We start from the raw sequence: 18364 nt of genomic DNA, 5'->3' as shown, positions 1-18364 counted from the left end.
CCTTCAAGGAAAAAAAAAAATACTCCTTCTTACCTCAATAATATACAGGACCACATTCTTATAGAAGCAGTACAAGATGCACTTGGTCACCCGGTTGTAGCTCCAGGCTCCATGGACCAACAGAAGCTTCTCTAAGTAGGAAAACTGAAAAAGGAAAATTACAAAGTTCAGAAGAGCCCATCATTGAGGAATAAAAGTCACAAACAGAATGTTCTTACGAACAGAAGTCAGATAATGTAGGTAGAGGAAACAAGATTCTGCAGGAATCTCAGAAAACCATTCTCTGAAGACAGAGCTTTCAGGCCCAGTGAGAACAACTAAAATCCTCTCTTAAATCTACATAATTATCATTTTCCCGAAACATACTGCTGGACTTCTAATTGTTATGAAATTCTATTTAAACAAATGCTTTTTTGCAATTTAAGTTCCAGGATACATGTGCAGGATGTGCAGGTTTATTACATAGGTAAACATGTGCCATGTTGGTTTGCTGCAGTTATCAATCCATCACCTAGGTTTTAAGGTCCGGATGCATTAGCTATTTATTCTGATGCTCTCCCTCCCCCTGCCTCCCCAACAGGCCCCAGTGCACATTGTTGCCCTCCCTGTGTCCATGTGTTCTCATCGTTCAGCTCCCACTTATAAGTGAGGACACGTGGTGTTTGGTTTTCTGTTCCTATGTTAGTTTGCTGAGGATAATGGTTTCCAGCTCCATCCAAGTCTCTGCAAAGGACGTGATCTCGTTCCTTTTTATGGCTGCATAGTATTCCGTGGTGTATGTGTACTGCATTTTCTTTATCCAGTCCAGCATTGATGCGCATTTGGGTTGGTTCCATGTCTTTGCTATTGTGAATAGTGTTTCAATAGGGATTAATTATTAAACAAAGTTGAACTACTAAACTGAAAGAAAAGTACAGTGAAAGTCTAAGCAATCACAGATTTTTCAGTGACAAAAAGAACAAGGGACAGGGACACTCACACAATAGAGTCTTGTTTAAAGGAAAGGTACACACAGGTGCACACACACTACTTCCACTAACAACTGCATAGGTTAAAAAGTTACACACATATATAGATACACACGGATATACACACAAAGATACACAGAGACACATACAGGCACAGATAAACGGACACATACAGGCAGACACACATACCTAGACACAGAGATAGAGGCACACAGGACAGAGATACAGAGACACACATACACACAGACACACACACACAGATACTCACACAAATACACATGTACACACAGATATACTAAGACACACACACACTTTGCCTCCACTTCTTGACCCATTTTGTCTTCTCTCTTTTTGCCTCCACCCAGTACAGAGCACCTCTGGCCAGAGTGCTATGCAGTCAGGAGCGGCTGGTGGGTCCCACACTGGGAGTGATGTGATGGCTCCTGTGGTTTGAGTTGGAGCCATAGATATTCCAGTAACATCCAGGAATCCTCATTGGGGGAGGGGGTCTCTGGACACCACTTGGATCGTATCTCCTCAGCCACCCCTTAGCCTGGCTTTGCCTTCTGTGTGCCGTTTCAAAAAGGTCCCCAAAAGTGTAAACCTTGCGCTGGAGGGAGGCAAACGAGTTTCTCTGGTCTGGTGCATGGTGTCCTGCTCTGGCATAAATGTGCCGTTAGGGGCAATCCTGTTCACATCATGTTTCTATACATTTGATATGCCTTACCCCGGATTTGAGTTCCTTCTTGGTTCCCTTGCAGGAAAACCTTAACGCCTCCTGTTCTAAGTCAGAGTGTCAGTAAGTCCACAAGCCTGAACCCTATTACACTACTAGGAGAGACGAGCAGGCTGTATTGAGAATGCCCCAGAACATTAGAAATTCTTTTGCAGTCATACACTTCTTACTAATTTCAGATGACTTTTGAAATTAAATGTAACTCTCGGCTGGGCGCAGTGGCTCACACCTGTAATCCCAGCACTTTGGGAGGCCAAGGTGGGCGGATCACCTGAGGCCAGGAGTTCAAGACCAGTCTGGCCAACAGAAACCCCGTTTCTACTAAAAATCCAAAAAGTAGTCAGGCGTGGTGGTGGGTGCCTGTAATCCCAGCTACTCGGGAGGCTGAGGCAAGAGAAGTACTTGAACCCAGGAGGCGGACGCTGCAGTGAGCTGAGATCGTGCCACTGCACTCCAGCCTGGGCAACAAGAGTGAAATTCTTGGGGAAAAAAAAAAAAAAAAACAGAAAAGAAAATAAATAAATAAATAAAATGTCACTGTCGATAGAAAAGAAATGACCAGACTGACAATACAATACTTAAACAAAATATTTTCAGGAGGACACTGCATAATAATCCCCATTAGCACTAAAGAAAGGAGGACTCCATCCTAGGCGGGGTCGCAGCTCCGCGTGTCCTTCCAGGAGCTGAGGAAGGCACAGGGCTCACCACGCACTCGGAATCTAAATCACCGCTTCGAAGTGGCAGAAGTAGGTGCACATGGAAAAATAAAACTCCCTATAAAGGCTCATTAAGGATTCCATAGGGGAATGGGAAATCATAAAATAACCGGCTAAACAAATAAAAAGGAAGTTTGTATTTGACCGGGACCCCTGATGTTAAACTTCAGTGGGCACAGAAAACATCTGCTTGAGTCGTCCGGAACGCCTCGACTTGAGCGCTACAGTGATTTGTTTTCAGGGGGAAAAAAAAGGTATATTCTAAAACAAAATGCTGTCTTCATGGGGTCGTCCCGAAAACATTAGGAGGGCAGGGGGCAGGAATGATTCTCCCGAGGAGAAGGGAAAGCCGAGGGCTAGGGGAGCACCATGACGCAGGGACGGCAGCAAGGCTGCCCAGGACGAGGCAGCTGGAAAAGGCCGGCGCTCAGTCTCGGGCGGCCCATGTGCATAAAAGCATGAGGCAGGCAGGGAAGAAATAGAACCAGAGCTTTGCCTGCTTCACAACTTTCCCAAGGTAAGTCTTTGAGCTAAAATTTTTTTCCTTCTGAGTATAATAACCCTACAGGGTACTTCCTCCAAAGCGTAATAAAAAAAATGCATCCACATTAAAATGAACAGATAAAGCCCAAGGTGATAAACAACCAGAGATGTTTATCATTTCAAGAGTGGGAAAGAAATTCATCAAGCTGTGGCTTTTCTGGCTTGGTGATTAAGGTAGAGGCAGCATGCTGGTTGGTGGAAAGGGTGTGAGGTTAGCAGGAACCTGCCCTGAAGTAACAGCACCCCTGCCTAATCGGCAATAGGACCATGGACAGGAGAAATGAGGGTGCACAGACACATGCGGGCTGCGTCAGTTCCTTTGGCAGAGGTGACTATGATGCTGGAGGGGCAGGAAAACCCCCAGTGGCGTTTTAGAGCCTCATTCCCTGCTCCACCCTTCTTTCACACTTTTTAATTTGAAGAGAGCAATTGCTCTGGATAACACATCCTATTCGTATGCAGTTTCAATAAAGCAGGTCATGGGATCTCCCCTCCCTAGACATTTTAAAGAAAAAGACAGACAAATATTTGCCTGGAACTCCTAGGAAACCTCTTAAGATCCCTTCCAGCCATATGATGTTATAACTCAAGTATTTAATAATGCTGGGGTGTATAACATCTATGGTTGCTGACAGACTACAGGAAGTGCGAGTCCCACAGGCCTCAAAGCATTTGACTCAGGAAAGTAAACAGGCAGGTGTGTGTGGGGCCGGCCCCCAAGTTCACACTCAGGTCCGTTGCTTTCTGACCCCAAGACGTTCGCTTGCTTGGACCTGAAGTAAGTCACCTGATATGAAGGAACCCCAGTTTTCCCACCTATAAAGTCAGGATTCCTTCTCTTACCTACTTCAGAAATTATCTTGAGGATTTATTTGAAATCGGCAAAGGAAGAAGATTGATTGCATGCACTTTTCAGAGCCAGGAGGACTTTGTAATTCCTCCCTGCATCTGCAGAACTGCGAGCCGAGAAGAAACCTGAGAGGTGTTCTAACACACAGCCCCCACTTTGGGGAGGTGGAGCCCCAGAGCTGCAGAGGACTGGTCTGAAGCCCTGGGGCTATAGGAAGCTCGTTCACATTTTATATGCAGCCCCTGATTTCAGCTGGAAGGGGTGGATAGCCATTTTTCCTTGTGTTCGTGTGACTGAGGTGAACACATTCTTCAAACACCTCAACACCGCAGAAACACAAGGGGATTCCTGCTACCCAGCCGATGGGCAGGCATCTACTCACGATGTGTCGCAATCTGGAGACAGAGGGACATGCCCTAGGTTCACTGTGATGTCCAGGTTTTCTGGATGATCCAGCAGGCCCAACCATCTAGATATGTAACCACCCAAGGGGTTCACCTTGCCCGTTGTCTAGACACAGTGGATTCATCAAGACAGAGGAATTGCAATGAAGAATAATTCATGCAGAGCTGAATGTGAGGCAGACTGGAGCTTTACTGTTACTCAAATCAGTCTCCCTGAGCATTCAGGGAGCTTTTAAGGAAAACTTGGATGGGGGTAGCCAGTGAACCAGGAACGCTGATTGGTCAGGGAAGAAATCATCAGGAGTCCAAAGCTGTCTTCCTGTGCTCAGTCAGTTCCTGGGTGGTGGGAGCTACAAGATTAGATGCGCCAGTTTACGGATCTGGGTGGTGCCAGCTGATCCATCAAGCGCAGGGTCTGCAAAATGTCTCAAGCGCTGATCTTAGGAGCAGTTTAAAAGGGTCAGAATCTTGTAGCCTCCAACTGCATGACTCCTAAGCCATCATTTCAAATCTTGTGGTTAATGTCAGTCTAGTCCCCAGGCAAGGAGGAGGTCTGCTTTGGGAAAGGGCTGTTACCATCTTTGTTTAAACGATAAACTAAGTTTCTCTCAAAGTTAGTTCAGCTTATGCCCAGGAATGAACAAGGACAGCTTGGAGGTGAGAAGCAACATGGAGTCGGTTAAGTTCAATCTCTTCCACAGTCTCTGTCATGATTTTGCAAAGGTGGTCTCAGATATGCATCCTACAGGTCAGGAAATCGGCTATCTTCCCTCACCTTTGGGCTATCACTGCGGAGTGGAGCTTTCCTTCATCCTCAGGCCAGCAGTGCAGTACAGCACAGCAGGAGCCCTGGCATGCGAGGCTCAGGGCAGAGAGGAATGGACTGGACTTGGCCTAACTTCAGGAGGCTGTTTGCTACTGACCACGGGTCATTACGGCCCAAACCCAGCTCATGCTCGTGGCAATTCACCTCACAGGCGTGGTCCTGGGCAGCACCCCTGTCACAACTACAGGGAAGACGACAGCTGTAAATCACTGCTCGCCCCTGATCTTAAGCACCTAACCAGGGGGTGTCCCAGCACCTTTGGCAGGGTTGAGACCAGAACGGGATTACAGAGAAAGGCTGTCACGAGCACAGCTGTGCTTCAGCAGGTGATGCAGTAGGAAAAGCAATGCAGCAGATGCAGAAGCTGAGGGTGAGAGGTTATTATTAGCAAGATCAGGGACCTGTCTGATAGGAGCAGCACCTTGCCTGGATCACAGAGCAGCTTGGCCAACCCCACAGCTGGCCAAAGAAAACCCACCAGCAGGACAGGGCCTCCAAACTGCACAAGATCACAACCACAGAGAAATCCGAATATCCCTGGGTTTTCATCTAGACAGCAACCTCAAGAGGAGCGGCAGAGGTTTGGGGCTGCACTGAAGCTTAAACGCCAGGTCCTCATGCCCAGCTACCATCTCTCAACAGGATGGGGCGGCTGGATGCCCAAACTGCTGACCTGTGCGATGGCGTAATCCGAGTTGTTGGTGGCCTGCATGCCTTCATTCCCACTGATTCCCACACCCACGTGGGCTGTCTGGATCATCCCGACATCGTTGGCGCCATCTCCGATGGCGAGGGTGATGGCCTTCACCCGCTTCTTCACCACATCCACTATCTCAGACTTCTGCAGAGGAGACACTCTGTGAGAAAAGAGAGGGAAATCAGAACTATGCACATCTTTCCAGAGGAAACAGCTGTAATCTACATTCCGCTGCATTAAAAGGACAGTTACTGGATGATCTCCAAATTCAATACATACATTTTATGCTCATGTGCAAAGAAGCTTTCAGAAAACAGGAGCTTGTGGCTTTCAAGTATTTGCCAACTTCTCAGATGAAACACACAACAGAAAACTAACTTAAAACACAGCCTATTTGTAATCACGCTGCTCAGTGGGAGGCATCTGCACAAACTCCTCAGGGGTACGTGTGCCCTGCTGAATGATAAAGGCAGTCAGGCTAGTTACAGGGGTCTTCGGAAATATCTTTCCAATAAATCAGAAAGCCAGCACAGACCTCCTTTTGCTTTATGGTACATCATATACAACCTAGGGCTGGCAAGGGAATTTTCTGTAAAATCTGCTTTTACAGAAGGGAAAGGAAATTGGCAGGGCATGAGAACATGCAGAAAGAGGGCTGGGGTAAGAGGAAAGAAAAAAAGACTTCTCTACATCCACCTCATAAAAGGAAGCTGTGTTTGAAGGGCAGCCAAGGCAGAGGATTTAGGATGGGAGTCAGGGAGCGGAAGTCTCCCCTCGCTGAGCCGTGCAAGCACAGCCCTCAAGGGGGCGAGAAGATCAGCCCCTGCCTAGGAGCGGTTCTTTCCACAAGGAATCCAAGATGGCGGCCAAGCTTTCCCAGGTCCTCAAGTTGTCTGGGAAGAGGAGCCAGTATAAATCTGTGGGGTCTAAAGCAGAGGGGTATTCATGATAGTGAAGTGCTTCTTCAGAGTGTAGACCAGAAAACACAGCAACATGAAGCAAAGACTAGCATCTCAGGACTGAGTGACTCTGCATTCTGAATTGGTAAGCTGATGCTTGATTTGGGGAATTTACAGGTAAGCTCTTGGATCACTTAAACAGCCCCGCAGGCCCCCGCTGCCACACACACAGAATAAACACAAAGTAAAAGATTTTTCTGGATGTCCCAGAGGTCTACTGGCCACGCCCACATTGGACTTCATGCATCAGCTAGAATGGACACTCAAAGATTTGCCCAGTAAGAACTTCAACTGCTCCTAGATGGTCCCTACCCACAAAGATACCTGTTCCAAACAGAAAACTGAAGTGCTACCTGACATCTCATTCTACCAACTTGAGAAAGAAATGCATTTGGCGAGACAGCAAACTGAATGTAAAACCATGTAAAAAGCCTTTGCTCAGTGACAAAGATAAGAGTTAGAAAGTTAGAAAAACATGATGAAAGGACTTTAGGAGCCGGGTTACACAACCTGATGTCCCTTTTAGCATTTTCACAAGGGTTTGCAATGGCAGCAGTTCGATGCCTCCTGGAGTAGGTGCGACCACTGCAAATTATTTTTACTTTTTTGTTGTTACTAAGCATACTTAAGAGTACTAACTCTGTCATTTGGGGCTAAACAGGAAAAGTCTAACTTCTCTTACAAATATTTGGGAGGCTGAAATATAAAAATAGCTATCACATCCTTCCTCCCAAAGCTCTGTTGCTGCTTGCTACATATTCTCAGGTTCTTCAACCATTATTTAATAGGCATGCTTCAGAACTTAAAAAATAGCCTCCACGTATAATCTTTTAGGCAACTGAGAGCAGGATAGAACAGAATCACCATCTCCCTGTTAGCAGATGCCAGATTCACTTTAATGTGACCTAAAAGAAAGTTACTTGAGCTTTACCACTGATTATCAATGAAGCCTCTAGTCAACTCCACATAAGCAATTTTAACATGAAGGGATATTAAGCTGTATGTGTTCCCTCCTAGTCTGTGCAACTGCTACTTAAAGCCAAGGGCTGATCTTTTTGGCAGAGGCAGTCCACAGCTGTAATTGGCTACACAAAAGTGACTTCCCATTTTGTTTTTGAACTCCACAGAACCACAGATCAAATATGGTTGGAGAAAACAACCTGGGAGCCACGGTTAAAGGCCTGAGTATGACCTTTTCCTGCGCACCACACATTAACCATTTAAGCAGGGAAAGGAGGTCCATGAGCCCCTGCTTTCCATGAGTGGGATTGGGAAAATGAGAACCAGCCACCTCATGGACTGGTGGTGATGTATTAATGTTAAACCACTGTGTTGACTAGCAAGTATAAAACAATTGCATCTCCTACTCCACCTAGCATAGGAGTATGTGAAACATCTTAATTGTTGGAAAAACAAAACAAGGCTGGACACTTCTGAGAACTGCATGCCATCAGACTTGTGGTTCCCAACTGGGTGTGCAGGTGCCCTGGGGATGCTGCAGCAGAAATGTTTTAATTTTTGAGGGAAGTACAGCAATGTCTCTCAGGTAACAGTGAAAAAGACTAGCTGGAAGTAGCTCACAGTTTCAACAATAAATCACACTGCATCCCTTTTCATGGTATGTCTTTGTGAAGCTGAGCTCTCATGGTGGTGATGATAAAAAGCAAATGCCCTGTGAAAATCAATGTGGAATAGAAAATGAGCAAGGCAGCAGCTATGCTTAGCCTAAAGTTTGGGAAGTTGTGCAGCACTCAACAGTCACATAACCACATGCCATTGTCAACAGTAATGATCATTTAACAATGGAGGAAATAAGGATTATTTCTTTCAATGTATGTCTTTCAATGACATTATTGATTCAAATGTCTGCTAAGTTGTAGGGTCATAAATACTTCTTAAATTATTTGACTTTACCTACTTAATAATTAGAAACTTAAGTTTTCCTTTTGGTCTAAGGGCTGTGCAAAGGAATTTCTGAGACACTGAGGACATAGTGGATCCAGAGTCTGGAGTCCTATGATTACATTAATCACTCTTTAATTAAAATCATTCACTCACTGAGGTGGAACCTCACTAAGGAGGCCATCACTTAATCTACAACTCCTCTTGTGCATCCATGAAAGTATCACAAGAGAGCGTAAAACAGGAACTTAAACAGGAATCAGGAGGCCTGAGGCTGCGACTCCTCCTTGAGTCTATATGTCACTCAAGTGATCAAGAAAGCTGGCTTCTTCCTAAGCAAATTCGAGGTGGTCTGGAGAGAAAGGAAGCCCATGGGCGGAAGGCTTGGTCACTTCACACTTCAGGGGTCGGAAAATCTCGGGAGTGGAACCGGAAAGGACCTAAACAGACTCGGGTTTTCTTTGAGGTTAAAGTTGTTGGTTTTCTATGAGGGAGGTTAGCGATAGGCCAACCAATGGGAAATGAGGAGCAAGTCAAATAGACTCACTGGGCTTGCCACTCTGGGATTTGGATCTCAAGTAAGTCAAGTCAGGATTCCAATGGCTTAAAGTACAATCTATGAACATCCAACAGCTGCCTTTCCCAAAAAGCAAAAATTAGGGGAAAACCCGACCGGGGTATATAAAGCAAGCCATACGGCAGTGTTTTAGGAGCATGAAATTCTCATCAAGGATTTATTACGCCCTCAGCTGTAATGCCTTGAGAAAACATAATTCTAGCACACACTAGGGGTTCAAAACAGATGTCCAACAGCTAATTTCTACAGAACTGAAGAGGCACCACCCCGCTTTAGCCATATGCAGTATTTTAGTATACCAAGTTGCCAGGAAGCACAAGCTGGCTCTTTCTTAATCTTAACTTGTGACCTGGAATCACATGCCACACTTGATAAGTATGCCCAACATATAATAATTCAACCTATAAAATAAAAACTCCAGACCACAGCTGAGCCAACCTAGGTGCTTGGGGGCACTTCTTTAATCCTATTTTGGTGTATTATGAATAGAAATATAAACCAAAAGCATTCAGTTGACTGGAGTATTCTATCTGCTTTTTTGGATAATATAATAGATTCTAAAATGACAAATAAGTTTTTCTTTTGAGACTTACAAAAATCAGTTCCTGGAGTATCTCATTTTATGGGATACATGTCCCTGAAATTTAAAAACTAGCTCTCTAAAGTTATTTCAAATGTAACACTTAAGTGAAACCTTGGGTAACTGCTTTTATAGAACTAATGATCATACATTAATTTATCTGATATACATAAATCCTGCTCTCAGAGTTGCTACTTCTGATCTTGCAATATCATCTGAGCAAACAATGTTGCAGGAAGTCAGGGACCCTGAACAGAGGGACTGGCTGGAGCCATGACAGAGGAACATAAATTGTGAAGATTTCATTTTAATATGGACATTTATCACTTTCCAAATAATACTTTCATAATTTCTTATGCCTGTCTTTATCTTAATCTCTTAATCCTGTTATCTTCATAAACTGAGGATGTATATCACCTCAGGATCACTGTGATGATTGTGTTAACTGTACAAACTGATTGTAAAACATGTGTGTTTGAACAATATGAAATCAGTGCACCTTGAAAAAGAACAGAGTAACAGCAAGGGAACATGGGAAGACAACCATAATGTCTGACTGCCTGCAGGGTCAGGCAAAAAAAAAACATATTTTTCTTCTGGCAGAGAGCCTATAATGGATGTGTAAGTAGGAGAGATATCATTAAATTCTTTTCCTAGCAAGGAATATTACTATTAAGTCTCTAGGAAAAGAATTGCATTCCTGGGGAGAGGTCTATAAACAGCCACTCTGGGAGTATCTGTCCTATGCGGTTGACATAAGGACTGAGATACACCCTGGTCTCCTGCAGTGCCCTCAGGCTTACTAGGGTGGGGAAAAACCCTGCCCTGGTAAATTTGAAGTCAGACCAGTTCTCTGCTCTTGAACCCTGTTTTCTGTTGTTTAAGATGTTTATCAAGACAATACGTGCACCGCTGAACACAGGCCCTTATCAGTAATTCTGCTTTTGCCCTTTGCCTTGTGATCTTTGTTCTCCTTTTTGCCCTTTGCAGCATGTGATCTTTGTGACTACTCCCTGTTCGTACACCCTCTCCCCCTTTTGAAATCCTTAATAAAAACTTGCTGGTTTTGCAGCTCAGGTGGGCATCATGGTCCTATCATGGTCCTATTATTGATATGTGATGTCACCCCTAGCCCTAGAGGCCCAGCTGTAAAATTCCTCTCTTTCTATTCTTTCTCTTTATTTCTCAGACCAGCTGACACTTATGGAAAGTAGAAAGAACCTACTTTGAAATACTGGGGGTGGGGTTCCCTGATAAACTAGGCAGATTCTTTACCTCCTCTGATCTTACCTGCCCAGTTGTCAAAGAGGGGCTGGATCTCGATTGCAGATTCGTACACTGAGCTCACTTGAGCCAGAGAGGTTACAAGGAACTCCACCCAGGACCCCCCAAGAGACCCAAAACACTTATTAATTAACCAGACTCACAAAATTCTTTCACTATCTGGATTTGAAAACATCTTTATTACATATAGCAGTCCTTATGACTAAAAGGAAGTTTGAAAACCACTGTCCTAGATCAATGAGTTTCCAGTTTTAAGTGAGCATTAGAATCACCCAGAGGGATTGTCAAGGTACAGCCTCTGATTGGAAAGTCTGGGCTGGGCCTGTGAATGTGCATTTCTAACAAGCTCCTGACTGCTGCCACTGCTGCTTGTCTCTGGACCACACTCGAGTCACCAGCACTGGCCCAGACAATACCACAAGTTCTTTCTAGTACAAATGTTTTCTAGCTAAGCCTGAATTTCCATAGCATAAGATACATACAACATTACCATACCGACAGTTAACAATTACAAGAAACACTGAATCTTATCCCCTTTCTTAAAGTTTTGCATATGTAGATTTTTCTTCTTCACTTTTAAACAGAAACCCAGAAAGTATGTATTTTGTTTGGTATTTCATTAAAAATATTCTTCTAATCTGAGTGTCTCAAATAAGAAGGTGGTAGGGGCAGAAACTAACTGAAATACAACATACAATACTTCATAAGTTGTTTTTTGTAATGACACAGAAACCAACTTATCAATACAAAGCCTAAAATACATGATATTTAACTATAAAGTGCTCCAATACATCAGAAGATTTCATTTGGAAAAGTGTTCATTTTCCTGTTGAAAATACTATCCTATGAAAAGGATTTTCTTATTAAAATAGTTATTTAAATAAAATATAACATCTTTTTTTCCACAGCAGTCAAAAACTTCAGTACCTTTAAAAATCTCATAGCTTAAGCAGATAGATATACAAACACTTGATATTTGAGTCTAAAACCAGTTAAATTAATTAACCCATCCTATTTGTTAAATGCCTCCATGGCTGACCACATCCCTTCGGACCACTGTGTTCTTTCTTCAGATGCATTTAGTACATTTGCGCAGGATGCAACCCAGGGCGTCCAGGTCGTCTGGACAGTCGTTCCCTTCTGGAACATTTGTGCTCTCACCCGAACTGTGCGGTTCCCTCAAAACTTCATCTCATGCCCCAGATTTTGGTGTACTTCATTGTAGCCCTAAATTCTAAAAGTAGACAATTTGGGCAGCTTGGAATGGCCGCTGGAGCACAGTGGCAGATGTAGAATTTGGGGTTGGGAGGGCAGCAGTGGGAAAGGATAGTGGCAGGAATGGGGGTACATTCAGGCAAGCCCAATAGGTACCTGTGGGTTAGCTTATTTAGAGGCACAAAGAAAGAAAATTGCAACTCAGTCACTCAATAGTTCTAAGGGAGATGTAAGTGCTCCCTCACTATAAAAGCTCCCTCCCTATAAAAACTTACACATGGCGGGGAGCTGTAACTAAGGAAGCTGCAAGAGAGTGTGCCTTAGAGAGACGCAACAACTAAGGAAAGGTGAGAGCAGTTTAGTTTTTATTCCAAAGAATGCAGTGTTTGACCAAGAGGCAGCCTCACAAGGGTTGGGTCTAAGGTGGGACATATTTTGAAAAGCAAGGTGAGTGCTGACAGCGGAAAGAACAATCCATCAGCAAAGGGGTTTCAGAGTGACTACATGCACCTCACTGTTAAATGAGCCACGTGTGCAGACTTTCAGGGATGAGCGTTTCTAGCTTTGGTTGCTTTTGCGGCAAAAAAATTCTGGAACTCTTACGCCAGTATTTCCTCCAAAGATGAAGGTGTTATGGAGCCCTCCCATGGAAGCATTTCTCGGAATCCTTACACGTTTCAAAACTACGCCTGAACATAAGAGGGGATTTCCTACAAAATGCCATGTGACTTGAGTTACCATTCTTTCCCTAACACCATCAGCTGCATTATGAAACAGCAGACAGGTGACATACAAGTTTTAAGAATTGGCTTTTTAAACAAATTATTTAATCTGTACATTTCTTTCCACAAACTATTCAATGCAATTGGTTATATCCATCCTGGGGGAGCACGTTTTTCTCTCTAACCTTCACAAGGACAGAGATGACATCTTTTATTTCTTTACTATCCCTCCCTTTCCTCACCCTTCTGCAAATGTCTAATTTAAGATTTGTACAGCAGACATTCAATAAATGGTGACTAACTACCAAAATCATGATTTCAAGACTAGTGACATCTCCACCCATAATTAAGTGTAATAGAAAAAAAAAATACAGTTCTATTTAAACAAAACTATCTTAACTTCCATATAAACAACAGACCTAGGAACATGCTATTAGTGTGCAGTTCTGAAAGCCTACTCGCAGATGGAGAGGACGAAAGGAATAGACAAATGACTGGCCACCTCTGAGAAATCTAAATGCATCATTCATGGAAAGCAGATAAAAACACCCCACTTGTCCTGTGATACAAGAGAAACGATACCGTTTGCAAACTTCCTCACCAACATGCTAGTGGGTCTTGATTCTATTTTCTCCAAATACCCTTAAAAACATTCTAGGCCTTCTGGGAAAGCTCTTTTTTTATTTTGAGACAGAGTCTCACTCCATCGCCCAGGCTGGAGTGCAATGGACACGATCTCAGCTCACTGCAACCTCCACCTCCCAGGTTCAAGCAATTCTCTTGCCTCAGCCTCCCAAGTAGCTGGGACTACAGGCGTGCACCACCACACCCACACCCAGCTGATTTTTTTCTTTTGTATTTTTAGTAGAGATGGGATTTCGCCATGTTGGCCAGCCTAGTCTTGAACTCCTGACCTCAGGTGATCAGCCCGCCTCAGCCTCCCAAAGTGCTGAGTTTATAGGCGTGAGCCACGGTGCCCAGCCTTGTGACAGCTTTTAATGACACATGGCTGACAACAATCTTTGTCCTCACAAAGAGCTCTCCTGGAAAAAGCTAACACCTGAGCTTAGTTTTTTTCTTGGCCTCTTTAGATCATAATGCTTTGACTATTATAAGCCCATCTCTGGCCCCTGCATAACACCTGACAAAAGCACTTTGAGGGCTTAACAGACACCAGCTTGCCAAACGTTTACAAGGGGATGTTGCGTGATGCAAATCATTCCAACAAATTATATTCAAGTACCTTATCATATGTGTGTGTATGTATACTGTACTAACATATATTTTATACACATACACTTTTTTTTTGAGACAGGAGCTCCTTATGTTGCCCATGCTGGTCTTGAACTCCTAGTCTCAAGCGATGCTCCTGCCTCAGCCTCTCAAGTAGCTGAGGCCACAGGTGTGCGTTACTTTGCCCAGCTTAGCTCAACCACCTGTTTGTTCTTTGTGCAATGATTTAAGCCTAGAATCCGATTCCATCACAATACCTCTGTAGTATCTTTGCATTACAAATGACTATTTAACACAGTGCGCAGTAGGATAAGGATTCTTGCTGACTGACTAGTATGACAAACGTATATCTCATTATTGGTGATAAAACATGCATGACATAATAATGAACCCTGATGCTATCCAGCCACCCTTGAGAAATACAGGTCAACACGCTCCAGGATTTGTGGAGCAAGTAATCTAAGAGCCCAGATGTACTGACAGCATTATTTTGGTATGGCTGAAACATGCATGTTTTGATAACATCCACCATATTTTGGCAATACCAGCCATAGGTCCTTTCCTTTGGTTGACATGGCAATCGAACGGGTGCTAAGGTCACAACACCAGGAGTCTGTGCAAAGGAGAGGGGAGAGGCAGGCAGCTGTGCAAGCATCTTGCTTTTTATCTTAGTGCTGCAATTCCATGGTAATTTTAGGAATTTAACACATATATTTGAGCATGTATAAATTGTGGAAAGCTTGAAATTTCCACAGCATTGTATAAGTACAAAAATTATTTAATAAGGTGTATCAGTTTTCAAAAATACTAAGGTTAAATGCTTCCATATTCCAAAAGAGATTCTTTATAACTCAACTTTCAAAAACAGAATTTGAGCTCTTCTTCACACTCCACAAATAGACAGCTTTTAGAAAATATTTATGTTAATATGCTACTGCAAACACACATTAACATTTACTAATAATTTCCTTGTACAAAGGGTTCGTTTAACTCATTTTCAATATTTAATAATGATAGGAAGTTCAATTCTAATTATTTCAGTGTTATATACACCTCCCAACGTATACACACAAAATATGAAGAACTTCAAGATTAGCTATTCTATTTACCTGAAGATACCTTTATATGGCGTCTAAATTCTGATTTCAGGCTCTAATAATGTCCTTGAAAACCCAACATTTTTAAAGAGAAGAAGCCATAACAATTGATTTAGATATGAGGCATATATATGGCCATCTCTCTCTCTATATTTTACTGATCTTAATTACTACATGATGACTTGTGACTGCTTCAACATCCTATGAGCATCGTCTTCTTTGAAACAGGAGTTACAGATCAGCCATCCTACAGTTGTTAGTGGTGAGGGCAACTTGATATTCTTTATAAACTGAACAAAACCCTTAAAACTCGATCCTGCATTCGAGCCGTAAATGCTGCCTCTGCAGCTGAGACTTGCAGAGGGGCTCTCAGAAAAACAGGAGGACACCCTGTCTGCTCAAGATCGGTTTACTCCACAACTGAGAAAGGGCTCACTTTGAAATAAGGATACTTTGCTTGGGGGTTCAGAATTTATGCATCGGTACTTGCATCTGTGACAATTTTATCACATGTCCAAAAAAAACAGAACAATTAAAGTGGCATTCTGACAGAAGTCTAGCTTCTGAAAACCTGACATCTCTACTAAATGATGTGGAATGTATTAAGATCTGGGCAAGTGCATTTTATGTAAAAGTTGAATGTGTTGTATGTTGTGAATTATATACAGTTTTGTAGTCACTGAAATCAACTGGTTATAGTCTGTCTCTTCCTGTACTAGACTGAAAAGAATGGAGCAGTCGAGGAAGGCTGGGATTTAAATAAAAGATATTAGATCCTTCTGTTCCCAGGCTGAAACAAGGATTAGAATAACACATTTAAATACCTTAATGTTTTTAGCACAAAAAGCATGAATTTGATACTCTGCTTCCTTGAGATGCTTTATTAACGCCCCCAAGACCCTCTCAGGAGTGTCTGGCTTCCTCGAAGTTCACATACATGTATTGTTCCCCACTGCACATTTTACTAGTATTTCAAAATAGTGTGCCTGACCTCTGCTGTGGGGAAGGTGGGAACAGGAATCAGAACGGACAGGAAAGCTGAGAAGTGTTTGAGTTTTGACATTTCAGAGCAAACTTGTGACTCCTGCAGGACCAGGCATCACGAGCTCATGCATGGCTGAAAATTAATGACAACGGAGATGCTTAATCTATTGGATGGTTTTAATTAGGCCTGCCATTCACCCATCACCTATGCACAGAACAAAAGGTCATCTGATTACCAGTCCCATATCTACACCAAACTGTAACTTCCTGCACTCTGGAAATAACGGGCAGGCTATCCAGTTCTGACCTTCGCCTCAGTCCTAATCCAAGCAATTAAGAGACCCCAGAGCCACGGGGACAGGGACAGCAACGGCCAACACCATGTGTGCTTCACACTCAGGGGGTAGTTTGCAGATAAATATCTCTCTCTCCCTCTCTCCCTCTCTCTCCCCTCTTCCTTCCTTTCTTTCTCTTTCTTTCTTTCTTAATTTGGAAGTGGAATTTCTTGGGTGGGAAAGGAGGTAAGTCACACAAAGGTCTTTCTTCCAAGTAGCATACACACTTTCTAAAACCTGAAGACTGTTTAACAAGCCACTTATTCTAGATCTCAAGAGCGGGAAATAATAATGCTTTTCTTTTTTGTGATCATATGTGTAAAACCGTTTTAAAAAAACAGGAGTGGCATTCTACTGTTCCAAAAATGGAACATGAAAATGACTTCTAGTGATTCTATACGTCTGATAAGGTCCTGGGGAATGACAGAAAAAAGATGGACAGATAGATTTCAGATAGATGTGGTGGTGGTGGCAGATGGATGAATGTAAGTACAATGGTCAACCACATGGGGGCCTGCATATAGAGAGGACATGAGCCCCAAAACATTGTGTATCTGTAGAAGAAATACATTTTTATAGCCAATTGTAATAGCAGTTGACATACTCTAGTGTAAAGGTTATTTTGCAACTTGCTTTCCTAATTGATTAATACCATCATCATAACACTTCCTTGGACAAAGTCTGATCTGAAATGTGGTTGGCTATGTGCTTCCATCTCCATAATTAGGCTACAAGCTACTTGGTGTTAGGGACTTGTTTTACTCATCTTTAGGCCTCTTAGTACCATACACAATAGGTAACAAATATTTGTTGAATTGCCCATGTTTTTGCAATGTTTTTTTGGACTTAAAACACAGCTCATTTTTCTTTCTCCTCCTCAATTGTTTCCATTTCATGTTCAAGGACACACTTATCATATGAAATGAGTAATGATCATCTTGCAGTTTTTGATCAAAAGGGGTGAAAGGGTAAGGCTATGAGTTTATTACATCACCTGTTCACAGAAGCCAAATCTCAACTTTTGACTCCACCTGGTAGCTATACAGTACGTTTCAGAGTAAATTAATATGAGGACAGCCATGTTTATCAGGTTACCTTGTCTTGTAAGTTAACAGCAGCAACCTAAACATCACGTATGCCATTGTGGTGGCTTCATGGGTGGGGTCAATACTGCCGACACCTGCCTCACTCACCTGGGCTGGAAGCTGCAGCATGGGGCCAGCAGGACCCTGTGCCTTCAGAGCAGAGCTAGTCACTGAGCTCAGAAAGGAGATAAAGGCCAGAGTGAGCCAGACACACAACTGCCTGGATTGGGTGAGTACCAAAGCGGGAGTTGAGAATGAAGAAAGTTGCAGCCACGAAACTTGAGAAATGAGGGGCTTGGGGGTCAGAAATACATATAACAGGGGTCTCGGCTGACTGAGAAAAGGCTTTCACTTCTCATGTGAAGTGACCACTTCACTCCAGCCTGGATGACGGAGCAAGACCCTGTCTCAAAAAAAAAAAAAGAATCCAACAGTTACCTAATCCTGCAATTCACAGTTTTCTGCTTATAATATGGGGATACCGCCATTGCCATCTGCCTCACAAGATAACCGTGAAAACCAAATAAATGATAAAGATGGATGAAAGGTGAAAAAAACCTATCATGGCTGCCACCTGGAGTAGGTGCTGCTGCTGCATGCTATCCTGGAGCACCGTCCCCGCCTCTGTGAGGACACCATCCCCCCCCC

General features: G+C 43.2%; 1 protein-coding gene across 2 annotated transcripts in view; it reads right to left on the bottom strand.

Moving 5' to 3' along the window:
* Window positions 1–18364, bottom strand: part of ATP8A2 (ATPase phospholipid transporting 8A2) — a 649217-nt gene that overhangs the window by 243596 nt on the left and 387257 nt on the right. For both annotated transcript variants that reach the window (XM_025364761.1, XM_025364762.1), the window contains exons 26-27: window positions 5720–5903; window positions 34–144 (exon numbers count right to left, since the gene is read on the bottom strand). In XM_025364761.1, the coding sequence (XP_025220546.1) occupies window positions 34–144; window positions 5720–5903 (295 nt within the window). The remainder of the gene's footprint in view (window positions 1–33; window positions 145–5719; window positions 5904–18364) is intronic.

Source organism: Theropithecus gelada, chromosome 17, assembly GCF_003255815.1.
Source record: "Theropithecus gelada isolate Dixy chromosome 17, Tgel_1.0, whole genome shotgun sequence".
NCBI classification, from domain to species: Eukaryota; Metazoa; Chordata; class Mammalia; order Primates; family Cercopithecidae; genus Theropithecus; species Theropithecus gelada.
This window is presented reverse-complemented; position numbering and strand designations above follow the sequence as displayed.